Source organism: Clavelina lepadiformis, chromosome 3 (assembly GCF_947623445.1).
Source record: "Clavelina lepadiformis chromosome 3, kaClaLepa1.1, whole genome shotgun sequence".
Taxonomy (NCBI): Eukaryota; Metazoa; Chordata; class Ascidiacea; order Aplousobranchia; family Clavelinidae; genus Clavelina; species Clavelina lepadiformis.
Window position 1 is genome coordinate 9,301,053 of NC_135242.1, and position 21,395 is coordinate 9,322,447.

The window sequence follows — 21,395 nt, forward strand, 5'->3', positions numbered from 1 at the left end:
TAGTATATACTGGAGCTGAATGCAACATTTACCCGACAAATCGAGGTAGCAGCAAGGTAAAGGCAAGATTTGAATGGCAGATTGACGTTTTAAATATTTCTTAAATTGTGACAATGTGAGAATCATAAGCACAATTTCCTTATTTTGAATTTTAGTAGATGTTACCTAACATGCAAGTAACAGAATAGGGTTAGCAAGCAATGTAATGGAAAGTGCGAGAAATGATGACTTTCAACGATTTGAAAAAAAATAAAAATCAGTAAAATGTTAAAATATTCTTCTTAGATTAATAACAGTATGGGAAGACATAAAAATCTGGTCCATCAATCACGATCCTGGTGAACTTTGGTTTGAAAGAATGTTGTTAAATAGCTTTTGTAACTCACAAATGATAACGATCACAGTGGATAACATACATGATGTCAAAGCAAAATTAGAGATACTTTTCACCCTAACCTTTAAAAACAACAAATTGACCATTGCTAACTACTAAATCGTACGCGATTATGGGTAGTAATGTTTCAAAAAAATGAATTAAAAGTTAAAACGTTAAAGTATGAATAGGTAAAATGAAAAACTGCAACTACGACGGATTTTCACAAAACTTGGTGTTCCTGCAACAACGGTAATCGAAAACGAGTTACAAAAGCAAATGGACTTGATTTCAACAAAAAATTATAATAGGCAATTTGAAAAACGCGGCGCAGCGGACGGTGAAATGCACAAAAAAACAAAGTACGTAAGGTCTAACACGGCTTGCATGCTGAACAGAAAAATTTGCTAGGTGAAAAAATAATTGTCACCTCAGTCTCTGTCGCTGTCATAGCGATCGGGAAAAGAAAATCCACTTCGCGCGGAAGGAGTTCGACTCAGGTTTTGATGCACCGGAGTCAAATGAGACGTTGGGGCGGACACATAATACGGAGGTAATCCATTTCCGCCGGTTCCATACACGGAGGAACCGACTCCGCTGCTAACAACCATCCCAACACCTACGTTACTTCCGCTGCTGTTGTTTCGCCGATGTTTCTTTTCGTATTTATACATGCTGGATTTCTTGCCCTTGCCGCGACGACAGGCGGCGCATATCAAGTACGTCAAGGCAATAATGAATACGAGTAATACTGCCAGACCAGCAATGGCTCCGTATGCCCAGACCTTGGAGAAAAATTTTAGATAACCGGTGCAAAAAGTTTTCACACAACGAATCATACAAACTAATGCAACAATGGTCAAAAACTAGCTCCAGATATAGCTGTGGTTGTATGTGAAGAAATAGTATTAAGCAACGAATATGAGGTGTTTCTTTAGGAGAAGAACAAGTACGTAAAACGTTTATTATTTATCCATTAACTCACTTTAAGTCCGCCATCACGTTTAATCGGATTGAACAATTCCCAATCGCTAAGGTCGTCTGGGGCTGTTTTGTTCTCTGGTTGTCTAGGTTCATGCAATAAAGTTGTCGTTTCGTCAGAAGTGTTATGAATAACATATTTTTCGATATTTTCCAAATCTTTGGGATTGTTTCGAGGTCTGACCTAATTTGAAATATTTTAAACCAATATTCGAAAATTGACAGAACAGAGACATATAATACTCGAAGAAATACTTAAGTATAACACTACCAGATACGAAAAAACAAGGTATATCATAAAAATTAAAATAGATTTTACCCGATCAACGTTATCATTAAATCTATTTGAGGTATTGTTTTACCGTTATAAACGTATCTTCTTCCATGACACAACTGACTTCCGGTCGACGAACGACCTTAAACGGCGATCTGCATTCACAAGCACCAGCGGTTGTGCAGTAGCTAAACTTTGCGGTGCATGGTTCTGGACACACCTGCGTATTTAAGATGATTGCATGATCGTAAATCACAAACATACTAAGCAATTGCACCACAAATTTGAAGACAATTAAATAGCCAAACCGTTGAAGGCTTCAATTGTTCAGGGCAACCAGACGACACCAATGCATTGTCTTCCCTTCTTTCGCACCAAACCTCCCGGATGTTACCGTCGTACGGTCCAGCCTGCGGATAGAGTAAGACTTAAATTAACTGGCAGGTTACTTTACGGGTAAAATGACATAAATAACCATAAGGAACCAACCTTCCATATGTAGTTGTAACAATTCGCGTTTGAACATTTTTCCTCCTGTACTTCCTGCATTTCACAATCTTTCCTCGAAATCTGCAGTGCGATTTTAAACAAAAATTATTCATTGATGTTTTAAGCGGCAAAGGGCGATATGATTTGGTACAAACACAAACCTCACGTGATCATTTTCCTCAGCTAAGAAATTACAAGACTATGAGCATGACGAGCATGATGGTTACAATATTTATCAATATGCAAAACAGTTATCATTGAAAGAAGGTTTTGTAATAATACTGGAGATTGTGTTAGCAATGTGCTTCCTATCATTATATTATCATTTGATGTTATAAAAACAAGGTAACGTTTCAACACAAGGGTCATTTTATGTGTCGCAAAAGTATGTTAAGCAGAAAACAACTTCTGCTGTAGTCTTACGTTGTCATCAGCATATCCAGCTCTGGATCTAGTTCTAGTTCCAGTCATATTGAAAGTAAGCGGATGGTTGCAGTCTGCATGGCAGATACTCCACGACGACCATTCACTCATATGACATTCTCCCGGGCAAGGGACACGACAGGGTCGAGTTAGCTGAGATTCGGTAAATACGTCGTACAAATGACCTCTTTTATCGCCAAGCCTTTTACGCTGCTGCATCTCGCAGAAAGTCGAATCAACTTCGACTCCGTCTGCCAGAGAAAAAAAATTTTTGTCGAAAGCAAAACGTTGTACTTTTTTCAGGGATAACTTTTTCCGCAGTAATTTTTTTTATGAACCTTAGTGGAACATACCGTGTTGTTGACAAATTACAATGCTTTCTTGTATGCCTTCACCGCAATTGCCGTGAGAGAGTGCACAAAGTTTCCAGCCTATAAGCGCCCAGTCATAACAGGGCTTTGCGCAACATGGCCTAGTTTGGATAAGATCTTCTGGACACGATCGGCCCATCTTTGATGCTTCACGCAACACCTGTAGGAGTGTACGGTATGATTATAGCGACATAAAGTAACAGAGAGGCCTGAATGACGAAAGAAGTTCGTTTCATCAAATCCGGCAAAATTTGGATCGAAAAAATTGCTAAGTCTAAGTACGTAAGAACGCAAACATTGTTAACTGGCATCAGGTCATAATCACTTCAGAATTACCTTTCTCGTTCTTGTTCTAATCCGAGATGCGCCGCACGTCGTAGAGCATTGAGTCCACATGCACCAGGCACCAACCACGCAATCCACAGGACAACTAACCTTGCAGCTTTCAAACTGGGGTGTTGGGGATGTGACTTTGTTTCGTGCGCATCTAAAAACATAACATAATAATAGATTCTTATCAACTCATGTGTTATTCAAAGACATTAGACAGAAACTATCAGTTACATAAGGAATTATATCAGTTCTCCTTGGATATATTGTACCATTCCATATAGGATGATAAAACTTGTACAACTTGAAATCATTACATGTTTAAAATTGTGGAAGACTTCCATCAAATAGATATGAAATAAAAAATATTACTTGGACGGATGAACAGACACGTCGTCACTTCGCATACACCTAGCACGACGCTTCCTATACCCCTGGCCACATAGCGAATCTTCAGACAACAAACAACTGCTCCACTCTACCCAAGACCACCTGAAAAAGGGGAAAACATTTTCGTTTTAGTTCAAATCAATAGCAGCTATATCAGTATTTCCCAACCCCTTTTGTTCCAGGACCCACACTCCTGCTTTCAAAACACGTACGCCCCACCATGATTCCGTGCATTGCTACACTAACTAATGTCATGTTACATGGATATTCAATTGGCATTAAACCTATATTTAATGCAAATTAAATTTAAAATCCCCACTGCTATTGTTATTCCAGGTTCAATGAGAGCTCTGGGTTCAACTCGGTTGGACAAGGAACAAATACCTCAATTAATGATCAACCCATTATGTTTTTGATTGTGGTTATTGTTTTACATAAACACTGTACGTAGCTTTCATAGTATTTAATAGAGCGATGGTTGTATGACAAGAAGTGGCAAAAAAGAACATGAGATGAACAACAAGGACTAAGAAAGTAAAAAGCATATGACTTCAAAAAAATGGGTTTGTGAAGTGGTGGGAGCAAGGTGCAATGCCCTCTAAATACACTGGTGAGTGAGTACAGTTGCCTTTTCACTAAGTTTCACGGTAAAACTTATGAAAAGTGGTTACATATTCGTTTTCTAAAATTGAGTACACGCACTTCACTAAAATTTTGCCAAGCAAAACCAGTGGAGTGTGCGTCCAACGTTGGGCAACATTAAGCTACATAAAACGTAATTGCAATCCACAAAATACAGGTCAAAAATAAAGAACCAATGGTAATATGCAACGTCCAGAATAGATGTTAAGCACGAGATATTGCATTTCTACTCATGGGTAAATATTATTGATTTCAATTAGCACCTCAAAAAATGCTAATTACATTTATGAACACATTCACCTGTAAGTAAAGCAATTCACGTTTAAGCGGCAATCTTCGCTTTCCGACAAACTCTGAGGTGAACAATCCCTCGACTCCAGCCAGCGGGCAATCTGTCTTGTTCTAGTGCGTTTCGCGCTTTTACAAGTACCTGTCCTTCCAGACATTACACCATCGAGCTGCATGCAAGGACCCCACAGCGACCATTCAGTGAAAACGCAATTTCCAGAACAAGGCAGACTGCAATTGCGGGCTCCGAGTGGTGAGCTATCCATGTCGCATTGTCGCTTGTCTGTTACGAGTCTTGCAAATTTCTGATATCCTGACGTGCTGTAACATTCCACTGTACGGGCCTGTTCACCTAAGCACGCAAACATAAGATTTAACACAAAGCATGTGACAATACGAACGAGTATACGTTCACAAATCCGACGAGCGCAGGGCAATGTTCGTTAAAAATGTCAAATGTTTCTTTCCATGTCCTTACCATGTCCGCAACTTGGCTCGTATCGTAAATTGTATGGCTTGCATTTAGTCCAGCCCCTAGCAAACCAGAACTTGTTTTTACATTCCGAGTAGCAAGGCCTTGATTTGTAAATCTGTCGGAAGTAGGTATCACAAGAATCTTTAAAACTATCTACTTCTTTATTTATTGATGCGGTTATGTCCGGTAACAGGGCTAAAGTCACTACAAATCTGGTACCAAGCTAATTGCGCAAAGCATTTCCGTAGTCTAAGCATAAAGATTCTGATAAAATTTCGAGTGTCTCGCTATAAAAAATCTAACACCCACTGTAAACATCATCACCTGATTTAAACTGTCAAGCGCCGGACATGGGCGGCCACCATTCTTTTGTTCGTCAAGAAAATATTTAAACTGAATTTGTATATTTTCACCACAGGGAAGACTGAGTGGAACTTCCACACCAGGAGTCGTTTGACCTTCGTCTAGATTTCCACAATCTCCCCACCTGGACCAGTCACTCATTTCACAATCGAACGGGCAGGGTACCTTCGCGACAAAAAGATCTCAAAAAACGGAACCAATAGTGGATGTTACAACAAATAATTTCCTTGCGATTCAAAACGAAAATTATCCCAACCTCACAGTCCTCCTCTTCAAAAGCACCGTACGAGCAGTAAGGAATATCTCTCATTATATTTGATCCTTCTTCGAAACATCCGAGTGCTCTTTTTCTTCTTCCTCGCCCACACAAAGGATCTTCTGCAAACACTATCGCCGTTGTGCGATCTTCTCCATTGAAAGCATCTTGAACAGCCGAACATTCATCAGCGGCGTCCTGTTGCAGCTAAATGGAAAAGGAGAGAAATAACTGCGCAATTTATGCAAAACGTTGTTGCAGATGTTGCAAAAGTTACAAATGTTTTTTTCTTGTATCAAAGATTTTTTCAAATCTAAAACAGAGGATGTAACTAAAATTTACGCTGGATCCACACAGAGTATTTTTCGCAAGCGAATTTTGCATTTGTTTTACTTAGTATGCTAACCCTTTTTACTTAAACAAACGTAAAATCCGATCGCAAATAATTTAATCGATGTGTGGATCTTTCTTAACCCCTAAAATAGTAACAAATTCGAAAAAATTACTGCGCAAAATACCTGTGCACGCCAAATGTTTACTGACACAAACAACACCTACATCTCTGTCGTCTATGAAGCATGACGACCATTGGCCAAAGGGTCGAGCTATCATCTGCGCTGTGGCATAATACGTGTTATCGTAACTTGTGTAGCCATACTCTTGAGTGCCTTCTCTAACGGTTATTGTAGTTACATCTATAGTAGTTGCTTTGCAACGAGAGCGTTGGAGCCATTCGTCAAATGCCATATTGCGGGGGCAAGGGGTTTTGCAAGGCTGGGTTGCGTGAGGTATTTTTGTAGTTCCCTAAAAGTAAAAATATATGTCTACGAAACTATTTCTTGCAGGAAAGTTGAAGCTATATATAGGTAATTCATTTGCTAGACTGACATTTCGTACGTATGCATTACACAAACAATTGTAAAATAGAATTTGGACTTTGTCAAGGTGAGCTGCAAAACTTTAATGAGTACAAATAATCAAAAAATACTTAGACGGCAACGTGCATGGTACGGTACAGCCAAGAAAATGTAACAAACGGCAAAACGCGTTTATATCTGTAATAGTGAAAAAAAGGCAGAGCAGCAGCCATGATAAAGGTAACACAAAAGTTGAAACAATTGCACTGTAATTGCTAATTCAAACCACCTGAACAATGCAATCAATTTCAGTTTGACAAAATAAGGAGATTACCTGCAGACACTTAGTTAAGTTGTAGCTGCGCGCTCTTCCATTAGACGTATATCGATAGCAAAATATGTTTCGAGTTTTTACTCCCCGACATGTATTGCTCTCCTCGTATATTGACGTCATAGCGGTGGCAAGTACGCAACGACTCCACTGGCTGAAGCCCCATCTGTTATCATGGGAAATTACTTTAACTTTGAGTGACAGTCTTAAGTTCTTAACCTTTTTGAAGAGCACGTCTTGAAATATTTAATTTTTCATTTTTTTGGAAGATAACTTTAAAAGGAATGAAACGACAAAGTTATTTGGATAACATTAAAATTTCAAGGAATTGGCCATTTTAATTTAATACAATTTGTCAGTTTGTTTACTTGCCTATATATTGAGCACTGTTCGTCATCCGGACATTGCCGAGACTGTTCCAGTTCTCTCAAACATGGCTCACCCCATCCAACTTGAGGTTGTACAACATATCTTTTACGACGCTGATATACATCAGTCACATCTGCAAATGTAATGAACGGCGGTGTTTGACTTTCAACTAAATTTTTTTCTTCTTCGTATCAATTCCTTGATAAGGATACTTACCAACAGAAAGAGATCTGTCAAAGCTGCTTAACCAACTTGACAGCTTTGCAATCAACTTGCTGCATTCATCGTGACAGCTGGTCCATTGGCTCCATGTTGTTAGTACACAATGTTTAGCACAAGGAAGTGTACATTCCCGTGATGGCATTGGTTTATTCCAACTGATGCACTTCTAAGACGTAACAGAAAAGCGGAAAATAAAATACAGTTTTTCGAAAAATTATCGTTTCAGACAATTATCTTACCTTCTCCCTTGTTTTCGAACTTCCCTTTTTTTGGCAAAAAACACGTCTAGTTTGATATCCTTTGCCGCATACATCAGAATTATTGTTTTGTGGAAAGTTTAGAATTGCCTTCTCAGACGTTAGATTTGTTATCTGACTACTCAATCCAATCGGCTGCATAGAAGTATACTGTATAACCTAGTCGAAACGCTAGTCTTTGCCAGTCAACTTATGCTAGGTCACATTTGAGCTTAAAAATATTGCAGTCATTTTACACATATTGGGTAATTTGTAAAATATGAATAATCTTCATGCAAAAGCTATGCGTAATAAATATGCATAAACGCTTGATTCTTACTAGTGGTATGACATCTTTTTGTTGGCATGGTCCCCACTTGGATGTGGACCAATAATAAATTGAACATTGATGTTGGTTACATAATCTTGATTCACTCAAATCTTCACCTCGAGGACATGGTCTGCCAGCTGGGCCAGGATTTGCAATAATTATTCGTTGTCTGTTTAACAACAAAACAGAATATCAATTATAGTGCTATGAGGTTTACAAGGGAAGTAATACATACTATGCATAAGAGTACAGTAGTAACACTATAACACGCATCAGTTCTCATTTATCAATTTTACCAAATAGTATAAGTATTTCTTTAAATTTGAGTTCTTGTACAAAAGAATACAATTGCATGGTATGCAAATGTAAATTCCTAAACAAAAACAACAGGGTTATAAAGTTGACATACTGTACATATTAGAAGCTAATAAAAGCCACCTTGTTTGTAACTTGGGTTTTCCTCTGCTTCTCTTGCAACTGTGTGTGCATGGACTCCATGGCCCCCACTCTCCAAGCACACAGTCATTAGAACAAGGTACATTACATGGTAAGAGTTGTGGAGGGGTTGATGACACTTCAGTACACATTTCATTATTGACCACCTTTCCCCACATATCCTTACATACCAACGTTTGTTCTGCCAGTCCTGCACCACAATTTCCACTTTCAAGTCGACATGATGAAATACTTGCCACATACCATGAGAAACAACTGAAATCAATTGTCAGGTATGTTATAAAATGTAACTTTACATACTGTTTGCTCTCACATATGTTATCTATTTATAGCGTTTTTGCCCATATATCTATTTTGCAAGTCAAGGTAACCTAATTGAACAAAAGTATAAAAATTATCACATGGTGACAAATAAGTTTGATTTAAGCATTTAAAACTGAAAATTTTTGTCTGCGAAGTTTTTATATTTTTAAAAAGTACCTAGCTCGATCGCAGGGAATATCTTCAACAGCATGCTTGCAATCTTCACTATAACCAAAATCATTGTAAACTGGCCGAATTCGGCGTTTAAAGCCCTTGCTGTTTCGAGATCCGTTGGATTTAACTGACCCACGGGTATCTGAGGATGGATCTTTAGGGCAGCTTGGCAAAGCACATTCTGACCAGTCTGACCACTGGCCTAGGTCACATTTATGCTTACATGGCAAATTACATTCTTGCCAATCAGATGGTTTATACGTCTGTTGAATAAAATTTTAACAATTATAGATAAAATGACTGACGTCTACGACTCTACATTGCCACAAAACAAGAACATGACATTTAGACCTTCTTTAGATTATATAACCTAAATTCCTATGAGACTAATCATAAATTATTCAAATACAAAGAGAAGTAAATAGGTACTGCTTTTCTGTAACATATCATTCAACCACTACAACTTCTGTTAAAGTAACTCTAAATAAAAGTTTTTCAAGATTAAGTAACTGCAACCGCCAAAACATTTGATTTTCTAGAATTTGGACACGGAAAAAAGCAACAAAGTAAGTCATATGAACATCCAAATCAACATATGCTTGTGAACCTTATTGGAAATATTACATATAACAAATCATGCTACTGTAAACTTTCCAATATTGTCACAAAAATTTTCAAAGATCCCTAGAATTATAATATATATAAATTTGTAACAAGATGGTAAAACTAAATGCATGTATTATAGAATTTTTCATTAATTAACTTTAAAGTTTGTGCTATACTGTCAACCTGCTTAAGGACAATAACAGTACAGTATTTAAAAATTAATGAAAGGGCACCATATTAAATCCAAAAGTCAATACTAATAGGCTTGCAAGAAAATGAACAAAACAGGCAAACCCTTCTGCAAATACCATTTGATTGCACTCAAATCTAGTAAAAGTGAGAGGCTTATGCACTAAAACAAGAAATTTGTTTTCCAATACATAGAAAAAGCATTTACTGCAGCATGTTTTAGATAAAGAAGGAAAGCGAATTTAAATTTTCATTATTTTAATTTCCGAATTCTGACATTATTTGAAACAAATTAAAAGACTTGATGGTAAAAAATTCTTCTCCTTTTTGACACGGTTAAATCCTTAACCATACATGAAATACTGTATTGAGACTTGTATACAAAACATGGCAAAGACACTCAAATTAATTTCATCAATGGCATAAGATCAACACGAAAACATAATAAACTATTGGAAGAACACCAAGACTGAATTTAGCTAGGTATGGAAAAGTTACAAAAACAATTTGCTTTAATGGAATTACTATTATGTTATTTAGAACTTATTGTAGACTTGACAACATGGCATGGCAACATACCATACCCTGCCATAAACATGTGCAAAGTGTTCTTTACCTGATCACAATTTACGTCTTCTACTGGCTGCATAAAAGCCCATGCATTTGCTGCTTCTGACCTCTCACTTGAAAATGCCAGCGAAGCCTAATTCAACATAATTTCCTATTAAATCTATACGAGTATGAATCAGCATGCAACGGTTATGTACATATTACTCTGTAAATGCTAATGGGTGCATTTGGCTTTTATTGTCAAGTCAGTTCTATTATAATTCCCATCTTTAGCCTGACACAGTTAAGCTGTGATCATAATATACCTGCTGCCTGTTGATATGGGTATCTTCAATGCAATACACATGTCTTGTTTGAAGTCCTCCACCACAAGAAACGTTATGAATCAACTCACAGGAACTCCATGCACCAGTAGCCCATCGATAGCTAAAAATCATAAACTTTACAAGCTATTCAATAATTTCGATAATAAAACATTGTAAAAAAAATCAAATAGTTACTTTCAAAAAGACACTGCAAATATAGAATTGCTTCAACTGATGCATATACTTTAATAAATAAACAGTTACCTTTTACATAAGTTTGGCTTAGACTTGTCATGATCTGAGCATTGTTGTGTTTCATATAATATGGGACAGTGCTCAGCGTTATCACCGATGGGCAATTGCCTGATTTTGCGAGTGCGTATTTGAGTTCCATTTTGACCACACAACGCAATGCATTCACTCCACTTTGACCAGGCTGACACGACACAGTCTTGGCTCATAGCACATGTTTCAGACAGTGTTTCACTTAATATAGACAAACATATCTAAAATATCAGCAAAGCCATTTGAAAAAACTTTCTGCCCATACCAACCTCTCTCCAACAGAAATACCAGATTCAGTTAAACAAAAAACTTGTCTCTCTTTCACACCAATCAACTGCTCATTAATTCTTAATCTACGGTGATTGTTTCGTGCTTGCTTAGAACGTGTTCTTTTGGTCACATCAGCACTACTTTGTGGGACACTTACCTAGTTAAAACACTTCTTTTAGAACAAAGTTACATCGAAATTCATAACAGAAACTATATTTCTAAGCTTTGAAGCTAAAATTCTAACATTCCATTTTAAGAATATTGATATAATCACAAAAACACCTCATCAGAAGATAACACGTTTTAACTTTCTTGTCTTACTTGCGCTAGACTGCAGTTGGACCATTTCCCAAATTTAAGTTTGTGCTTCAGATTCAAGTTATCTTGGTAGCAAGGTGCAGGATTTGGACATGATCTCATTTCAGATAGAGGAGGACATTCTGCTCCATCATATTTGGGCATTTTTATAATTCTTCGAGTCTAAATAGTTCATGTCAAGAAGTTATAAGGGTAAGTGTAAACAATACAGGAAACAATTAAACCTAACTAAGTTGTTATTACTTGGTATTTGGAATTTGATTGTGTAAGAGTGTGAGTACAACATATAAATAGCTACAGACTTATAAACATTATCAGAAACTACACAGCTCAGCTAATAGACCATTGATGTTAGAATACTTATGTTCCCAAAAGGTTTATGGTATTTAAAGCTTTGCAAAAACAAAGAGCATGGATACTGACTCTGATTTGTGTTCCATTCCCACAGCTTCTGGTACATGAAGACCAATGTCCAAACAAGGATGTTACACAATCTTGTGGGCAAGGCACTTGACATGTTTGTTCTGTCGTTGGAAAATTGTGAAACCTTGTAATAACACAAAAAATTCATATAAAATGCCCACTGGATAAATACCGGTAAGTTAAGATGTATTTTCAAAGATCTTAAAAAGCCAATGCCCAATGAAAAACAAATATTACCTTCCACAAACATAATTTTCAACAGTGTAAGCATCATCAGAATTACTGACACATTGCACTTGTCGATGTTGGATTCCCTCATAACTTCTTTGTGTTTTACAAATGTTATATGGATTAAATGGTTTAGCCACATTTGTTATATTATATGTACATTTCCTCCAAGTACCAACTTTCCAATGAAATTCATAACGATGGTTATCGCACACCTGCAACATTAAGATAAATAAAGTTTATCTAAGTATAGTTATGTAAATAATTACGATTGATTGATATATTTATGGATTGATATTCTGTATACTCACAGATGCTGAAAATGCCAATTTAGACGAAATATTTATACATGAAATTTAATAACACCAGACAGAAGATCTGTGAATTTAGGCTGCTTAAATTTTACTGATAGATAGTGATAAAACGTTTTCATATTTTTAAAAGTAAAACAGCAACATAACAACTAGTGTTTTAAAAAACAACGCACAACACACCATGAAGATAAATAGACTTTGGACAAATTTAAAGTTATATAGAAACTGTCCAGAAATATGAGCAAATTTTAACGTAACTTTCAACCTAATATATAACAACGATATGAAACATGGCCAGTTCATGATATTCACCTTGAAACAAGCTTTTTGGTCATTTGGCTTTTTGTCATAATCACACTTCTTGTGAACAATCTTAACAAGAAATTTTTTGCTTTCACAAAACACTGGTCGCAAATGAGTTCCATTAGGCCCGCATGAACCTTGGCATGAATTCCACTGCCCTTTTAAGATTAAAAGCAACGGTTGGTTTACACATCACCACATCATTTGACAATAAAAATGGTCAAATTTATATATCAATATAGATCATACAGACATCCTACACTAAAAAGAGTATAAAACACAAAACATTATAATAGTTGCTGTATACCAGTCCTATTACCTGTTTTCCATACACCAGCATCTGAAGCATACGTGCCAACCCTGTTTACTGAGATGTGCTGAAATATGGCAAACAACACAACAAACCATATTTGATACATCAAGTGCCAAAGACAAGAGTGTGCAGATGGGTGGAAGGTGTTCCTCAAAAAAAGTAGATTGGTTGATCCCAGAAGCATGATGTCACATTGGCCCCAGTGAGAAATGATACCTTACTTATGCCATGCGTATACAATGTGTTAGAATGGTAATTCAAAGACTTTTTAGTTTTGTATTTCTATCTATGAGGAAGATCTATATAAAAAGATGTAGCCAACTTCATATAAAGCTTACTTTAAACAGTTGCCACATTATAAATAAAACTATACTTTCTTTGCCATTAAATAACTAACAAAACTATATGTAAAAATTAAAATCCAAATAAAAAGGTTTGGCTGTCCTTATTGTGCAATTACAAAGCAATAATGCGTTTTAAAAATGCTGTCAAGAGTCCAGCTTCATACTGCATAATCATCACAAAATCGTTGCAACAAATTAACTGCAAACTTGGTTGCTTCATCATACCTTAGTCTCAGCAAACTAGTTTATACCTGACACAGGACTGCTTGTTATGGAAAAATTTCACATGGTTAGGAAAGGACTAATGAGTTTTGTTATTTATTGCAAACATATGCGGTTCACGTCGCTTGCTCACAAAAAGTTTGGCACATAAGCAAAGAATAAAGCTCAGTCATGACCACGCTGCACTTAATTCAAGCTAAAAACCTGTTTAGGCTGTAGCCACTGGGAATACCAAGAAAATTGCTGCACAGGCCACAGTTAACTAAACGTCTTTAAAGGTATCTTTCAAGCAACGCGTACAATAACCAACTTAACACCATATATTATTTATTGCGGTGATCTACAAATATAACTGTGGTTGCTACAAAAACTACTAATTTTTAATTTCAAGCAGATATATGAACAATACATTCTTAGTTTTATTTAATTTAATCTTTCATAAAAACGCCCTGATAAACTTAAACCGACGTTTCTCAACTCCCATGACACTCCAACACTTAAGATTCCGGTAACGCGAATCCCTTGAGTATTAAACCAGTTCAAAGGACAAAATTAGTATCACAATACACCAACGTCTTAATGCTATTATCGTCATTACGCTCTTCACACTTGTTTCCTGTAAACGGCATTTTTCTTAACAGTAACAAAATGGAACAGGAATTAAAGCAGTAATACTAACACCAATTCTTTTTTATAAAAACATCTTTGGCACAAACTAATTAATCAACCCGCTTGCCGAGGTTTTGAGACGTAACATTAAACAAAACATAATCCCATCGAGTGCCAAAGTTGGTTGTTATAATCTAATGTTTGGTTTGGTATGCAGTTAAGTGTATACACACTAGCATTTAAACCAGAAAAATATCGAATGCAAGTGTAAACATTATTTACAATGAAGATACCTTTTGGTACTAGAGCTACAATTTTTAAGTTTTTGTTTTTCCATACCTCGATCACCAAGTGCCAACAAAACAACGAATTACGATATAGCGATTCGGATACACACAGACTTTAACATATTACAACACAGTTAACACCAACGTTTTAATTTTCGATCAAAGCACCGGTTGTGGCAATAAGGGAGCTGCATAATTTTGCTACAAGATAAAATATAAAATAAAGTAGTGGTACAAATCTTTATTACATGCGCTTAGAACTTAACAAAGCCTCTTACAATGACCAAACCTGTCTGAATTACGTGCACGATTTCAACCATTTTGTCTCCTGTAATTAAGTTTGACTGAAATAGATAGCAGCAGGGATTTACCAAGTGTTGTTACAACTTTCAGTTTCATGCATTTTCCGATAGTCTTTTGCAGTAAAATTGCCTGACATATGCGAATCTGCAATACCTGCCGAGAAGTAAATTTGAAGAGTATGGATCGTTTTTGTGAAATTTTTTGATCATGTTTCGGTCTCAGACGAGATTTTCACCTAATTTGGAAGGTCGTTCATCAAATTGCCTCTGTAGTCGCGCCAAAACAATTTAATGTCATCCTACACCAGACCACCTTTGTAAATAAATGGGTAACGCAGTTACCACCAGATCCTTTTAAAGAGAAACATGAAAACAATAATATTAATTCATCACATTTAGACAGTTCGAAAATCGCAAAACTGTTTTTAATGACAACCTCGCAAAAGTTGATTTTAGGCTAACGGTTCTACTAAGGTTACCCACTTCAGCTGCGGAAAACCACCACAAAAGATTTCGCTTATTCGTTAACGCACCGGTGGTGGCTTTCATTACTGCTTCCTGAAACGCGACGCAACCTAGATAATAAGCTGTACTTGCCTCTCTTAATCTTGCGCGACAGGAAAAGGGAGGGGGGTAGCAAGCGCGATAAACAGAGAGTGGGAGGTGAAAGTGTTATTGGGTTACCATTGGTGGGATTGCTGAAATTAGACATCCCTGCTGATAAACTGGCAACATGAGCCAGAAAATTAAGATAAACATTGAACGGGCAGTCAGCCATGGTTTACAGCTGTTCAAATGTTAAAACAATAAACATTGAATGAAATCAGTCTATGATTATACCAAAAAAATATTATATTGGCACAGATTGCTTCCTGAAGTAGACCAGACAATAACGAAATTGAAATTAAGTGGGCCAATATGGCATAAAATGTCTTCCTAAAATGTAGTTAAACAGAGGTTTTATGATATGGTAAGATTACAATAAATTAGTACTTCAAAATAAACCATCAAAGTACAGATCTTGTCAAATAAAACCTAAAGGCACCAATGCATACAGCACACACAACTCTTCTTCGTGGCTGATATATTTAGGTTCAATTAACTAACTCTCACAAAACAAGCGATCTACTTTAAAATCAGTTTTATATTTAAGTTGTTAAGTAGGAGCATTGTTTAACTAGTCATGTAAGCAACAAGTAATTAAACATTATTACAGTATATGTCTTTTCACTTCCTTAATTATTATGCATGCATCATAAAAATGCCGAGCATATTATGAAAAGTCTTTAAACCACAAAAACATTGTAGCAGCAGCATAAATAATTAATACAAACTAGTCAGTTTATTGATTTCCAAGACTTGATCTCAGTTTTTAGAAAAATAAGCTACAAGCTAAGCACGAAATAGGAGAGAGTTATATTTGTATGAAATATTCAATCTGCAAAAACAGTTCTACAGTATGGCTATTGGCAATGCAATTAGAACCCATATTATATAGTGCTCACTGAACGTTAATATTATGTTTAAGTATTATTTGTGCGCTTGTTTAGATAAAAACAGTACGATACTGGTAGCTCAAAACAGACAGCACAATATCATACAGGCTTTCAAAATATCATAACTGAACTACAAACAAACTAGACAGCACTTGCTAAAGCTTGCCATCAATCAAACATGTTTGTTACATACTTCAAACGTTAATGTTTTTCGAAATTAACTAAACTGATAACAATATAAGCATTGAAATAACAGTAATCATATGGGAAAGTGCACTGGAATTTACCAAATATTTGGTAATTCATTTGGAAAAAATCATGAATGCATGGGTGCTGCTACGTGCTCCAAATCGTAACATCAGCTCAGTATTAAGCAAACTGGTTTTGATAAGATTGGATTCTTACAGGACCAAGAAAAATCTTTCAAATCATTAAACTGCTAGTTATGATTTAACCTGCTGTGCAGTGAATATATGATATTAGAAATCTGAACACTGGACACAACTGAGTTGTAACCGTTTGTTAGTTTGTGTTACCATAACATTTACAAAAACAACAATGTTAGCAACGAAATGACCAAATGAAATTATTTAATTGAGATAAAACTATGGAAATTTTTCAAAGCAACCACATATCAAATTGAGAAAATACCAAGGTGATAAATGAAAATGAGCCTAGTCACAATATTCAACAAATGAAACTTTTTGACTTGAATTGATATACCAATACCGTAGGGTTTCTGACAATATGACAGCGCTGTAATGTTAAGTTTACATGAAATCGAGGCTTGACTTTCAGAAAAAGGTTACGATGGCGTGTCATTTTTGGTTAACAGTAGAGTCAGAATGTACTTTGAACCAGTACACACCAATAACATAAAAACAACTTGCACTTAATTTCAGTCCAACAAGTACAAAGAAGAATAGGCAGTGAGAGCACACTTAAGCAAGTGGTTAAGACATGGATCAGCTCTACCCAAAGTGATGATCCTTCCAATACAGCGGCTAAATTGAATTGCGCCTTTTCCCTGCTTCTGTCTGTAGTATGGGATGTCACATTATTGTGACATCATAATTGGTGTTGTTTTGTTTTTGTCGCATGACCTCAACAGCTAAAATACAATACTACTACTAAAATACAATACTATTAATCTAAGACTAAAACTCCATTCTTCAAACATTCTCCTTTCTTAGTTAAATTACCAGCAAAAATTAACTCCCTAAACTCTACTCTACTAGAAACATGAAAAATAATGTAAAGTAACTCAAGTTTTAATTTATGGTGTCTAAATAAGATTTAATTTTTCTCATTCTAGTACTCATGTAATATGCAGTACTCATATGTATATGCAAGTCTCATACAAAAACTTATACGGATGTGTTACAAATAAAATAGTTATAAATACTAATTGTTTCAAAGGTTTAGAAACATTTCTCATACCTTTTAAAAAAATTGTTGCCCCAAAGCATGATTTGAAGCATCCAGGTGTGGTATATATGGTATCATAATACCTACTCCTGAATTGAGTGAATGATTCCCAATCACTCCAAGCCTTGAGCTTATATAAAAAATATGACTTATTTTTTTGACTAATTCAGATATATTTTATTTATAGTTGTAAAATTTTCATTTTCATTTGGTATTGCTCATACCAGAATCACATAAGAGAAACGTCATTATTCAAGGGCTGCTGCCAAGGGTACTGCAGCAATAGCATAGTGCCAACTGCCAACAAGAATTGAACCCACGTTGCACTTTTCTACTCAACACAGCATGTTACCCGCTGATGCTAGGCACTAGGCCACAGAGCCATCTGTGATACTCTCCAAAAATGTCATTTGGAAAAGCATGTCAACTGCACTTTTGAAATTTTGACAACACTGTGTCCACTGCACCCGAATGTCAACTTTAGAAAAAGGTGCAAACTGTTACAAAATAGAGGCATTCATTTTTGCTCTTATATTTTTATCTTTCTTAGATGAAAAAGGGCAAGATGTTTTTACCACTCAAAAAAAGGACTCACAGATGTTTAACTTAGCCTTTGTTGCAGGCTGCAAAATACACCTGGTGCATTACTTTGCACCCTGATTTTAGCCGTTCTGCACCCAGTTACCCCTCACTTAGAGTTCTCATTGAAAAAAGTCATGGTTTCGAGACCAGCAGAAATGCAAGTCGTGCACAAAAACGCAGAATCAGCTCAGGATGCATTCCATATTTGATACGCCGAAGATCTCTGATTTGAACTCAGTAAGGCATGGGAGAAAATATATGTCTTTGGTCTTAGCGCAACCATATTGAAACCGTGGAAACTGCAAATTCATTTTGCGCTTCTGCTTTTCTCTTGCTTAGACGAAAAAGAGCACAGTCACTTATTTTTTTTGGAGGTTGCAGTTGGCAATGCACGCAATGTATGAAAAACTGACAATGGGCCAGATTGGAAAGTTTGTTTAGTGTGCGGGAAATAAAAGTTAATTGCGCAAAAAGTTAATCTGGACCCTGGGTACCTAGGCATACGCATGCGATGTACGCTTGGAATCAGCAAGTGACGAAGTTGAGGTTTTTCCGAGTAACAGCATATTTAACCTTGGTTGGTGAAATAAGCATTTTGATAATACTACAGCACCAGCAAGTACAAAATGAAGTTTAAAACTTATGTTTTAAATACTGGTCTATCGTTTGCTATCGATTGTCCTGATATCTGATTAATGATCATTAAAACAGTATAGGATGGTGCTGTCATGTTATGTTTTATGTGAATGTGTGATGATCGCATATTCTTATTAAAAACTCACACACAATTTCATTTCAACAAGCATCTTGAAGAACTACGAAGCTTAACTTAACATTTAACCAGATTAAAAAATGCTAATGTGAAAGCAACATTCGCAAATTACATGACAAGATGTAGGCCTATTAGCCTATATACTGTATAATATCAAACAGTATGATAAGTGTACAAACACATAATGTCACAATTTTGGTAGCTGATGTCTAGTACTAGACCTAGATACTAGTACAAATGTATCAGTAGCATCACGTGGTATGCACTAAATCCAAATATTAACCTATGGGCCATAGGGTTGGGCCAAAGAAAACATCTCTGTATAAAAATTATAGTAGCATAAACAATTTTTTATATCACTTTATTCAAAGTTTAAATAGTATCAACCTCCAGAAAACGTGCTGGTAATGGTCTCACCGGTGGCGTTGACTTCTTTAAGCACCACTCGTGTTTAACAATCGGAACTTGCACAAGGCTAGCTCCGTAACCGAGGCTCGAGCGATAAGGAATTATCGCCGGTTTTAAGTCTTGCAAAGGCTTTCCTCAGTCCGAGGATAAACATTATCATACCATACCAGGGGTGGCCAGACCTGCTTCATGCTCGAGCCGCATATAACAAATTCCAGTTTTAAAAGAGCCACAACACAAACACAATAAAAAACACGAATTTATTCACTCACAACGAAGTGTAGCTATTGATTAACATTAGTGCTGCGTGGTGATACTATGAGTCTCCACCTGGGCTTCACCAACTCTTTTCGCAATATTATTAGTATAACCGTAACCAAGACTTAAAACTAGGTCAGTCCTGACGTACAGCTTCAATCTGACAGTTTACTTAACTACAGTGTACAAGTTAGCACACTTCTGTACAATAATGTACTTTTCGGAGTGTAATTTGATTATTACTAACAATGAGTCCATTGTTACTACGTGTGATAGAACGCATTGTTTCATAATCTGATCAAACAACTCGTCTAGACCGGGAAAATGCATGTCTAATTCAACAATGCTAATTCATTAAAGAGCCGCAATCAAAGGCTCAAAGAGCCGCATGCGGCTCCACAGCCGCAGTTTGGCCACCCCTGTACCATACCATAATCCTGACGATATCACCCACAACACAACATAAACTGATTTGATTTTCCCCCAATGGACAAATAAAATTCTTTTTAGGGATAATCCCCATTTCAATGACTGCAGTTGGATTTTAGTTTTTGTCATCAGTGGAAAACAAAAACAATCATTAAGGTTTAAAAAATATTGCCTGCAACTATTCAGTATTAAGATGCACAAATTCACGCAAAATATGAAAAAAACAAAAATCCTTGCAAATCCTTCTCGCCGCGAGTTAATGCTTTCAGATTTGTCACTTAAAGCAGGAAAATGTACCACATTAGAATCTACGTTAGTCTGATCGCTTTTCTATTCATTCCAACTTCAAAGTTTAGAGTCTTCAATGCTGTAATAATATTAAGATATGGCGAATATATGCGCGACAAGCACTCATCTTCAGGAAAGTCATGAAATCAAGCGACAGATGTTTAAATTAAGACAGTGCCTTCATTGCACTAAGATCGATTTAGTAAAACTCGGGTGCCTTCATCCCACATCAATATATGAAGCCAGCAGATCATCCTTTTTACCACACTTAATTAATTTCAATTTAATAGACTGAATTACAACTTAAATGCAAAGTGGTTGATTGCGCGTCATAATTTCACAAGTTGGAGATTAAGGTAACAAAAAAATTAATTCTCCCATAAGTTATTTTTCATACTTATAGGTTATACCAGCTAGGAAATCCGGTATTGGTTTTATTCCAATATTTTAGATTTTGTTTCCATGTTGATGTTATGCTAAACTTAGTTCAACTCTACACAGCTTGTGTCGGAACAACGTTATTTAAAATCAAACTTCTGAAAAGTTCTTAGGATTTAGATCAATCGTCGTCGTCGTCGGCTTCTTCTCGTAGTCCGAGAATAGTTTCATCCTTATTCAAGTTAAGTGTTCAGTATCTTGTGGTGGTGCTTGTGCCGAATATGGTCAGGCACACCCTAGCGATGTTGAAGCAGTTGTGAGCACAGGTGGCACGGAAGAGTTGGGAAAGAAGTCGCTCCTTTCTACCTTTATTTTGTCTGTTGCTTTCTCTTCTCTTCGAAGAACATAGTAGCCTACCGCTTCGTGCGGCGGCACGTCTTCAGGCTGCTCTATTTCTTGCTGGTTTGCTCCATGTGTTTAGGTCGATGTTGGTTTGTTGCAAAGAGTACTTCAGTTGACTTTAAAGCGCAGCTT

The 21,395-nt window shown here is 36.4% G+C and overlaps 1 protein-coding gene across 2 annotated transcripts; it reads right to left on the minus strand.

The window, feature by feature from the left end:
- Positions 1 to 185: 185 nt before the first annotated feature.
- On the minus strand, positions 186 to 20,208 carry LOC143448983 (thrombospondin type-1 domain-containing protein 7B-like). 2 transcript variants are annotated; one of them, XM_076948979.1, is made up of 32 exons: positions 19,518 to 20,208; positions 17,759 to 17,876; positions 13,065 to 17,429; positions 12,755 to 12,903; positions 12,138 to 12,343; positions 11,901 to 12,024; positions 11,481 to 11,639; positions 11,159 to 11,316; positions 10,869 to 11,090; positions 10,605 to 10,725; positions 10,346 to 10,432; positions 8,938 to 9,197; positions 8,440 to 8,712; positions 8,011 to 8,170; positions 7,674 to 7,826; positions 7,429 to 7,600; positions 7,216 to 7,345; positions 6,847 to 7,009; positions 6,214 to 6,459; positions 5,656 to 5,862; positions 5,361 to 5,564; positions 5,040 to 5,151; positions 4,574 to 4,913; positions 3,614 to 3,733; positions 3,248 to 3,398; positions 2,894 to 3,071; positions 2,541 to 2,791; positions 2,118 to 2,198; positions 1,937 to 2,038; positions 1,717 to 1,848; positions 1,359 to 1,538; positions 186 to 1,158 (listed from the first exon to the last, which is right to left on the minus strand). In XM_076948979.1, the coding sequence occupies exons 3-32, from the start codon at positions 13,240 to 13,242 to the stop codon at positions 805 to 807; spliced, it is 5,373 nt and encodes a 1,790-aa protein (XP_076805094.1). In that variant the 5' UTR covers positions 13,243 to 17,429; positions 17,759 to 17,876; positions 19,518 to 20,208; the 3' UTR covers positions 186 to 804. The 2 variants fall into 2 exon arrangements, with proteins under 2 accessions (XP_076805094.1, XP_076805095.1); XM_076948980.1 differs by having other exon boundaries at positions 19,488 to 20,208.
- Positions 20,209 to 21,395: the final 1,187 nt, after the last annotated feature.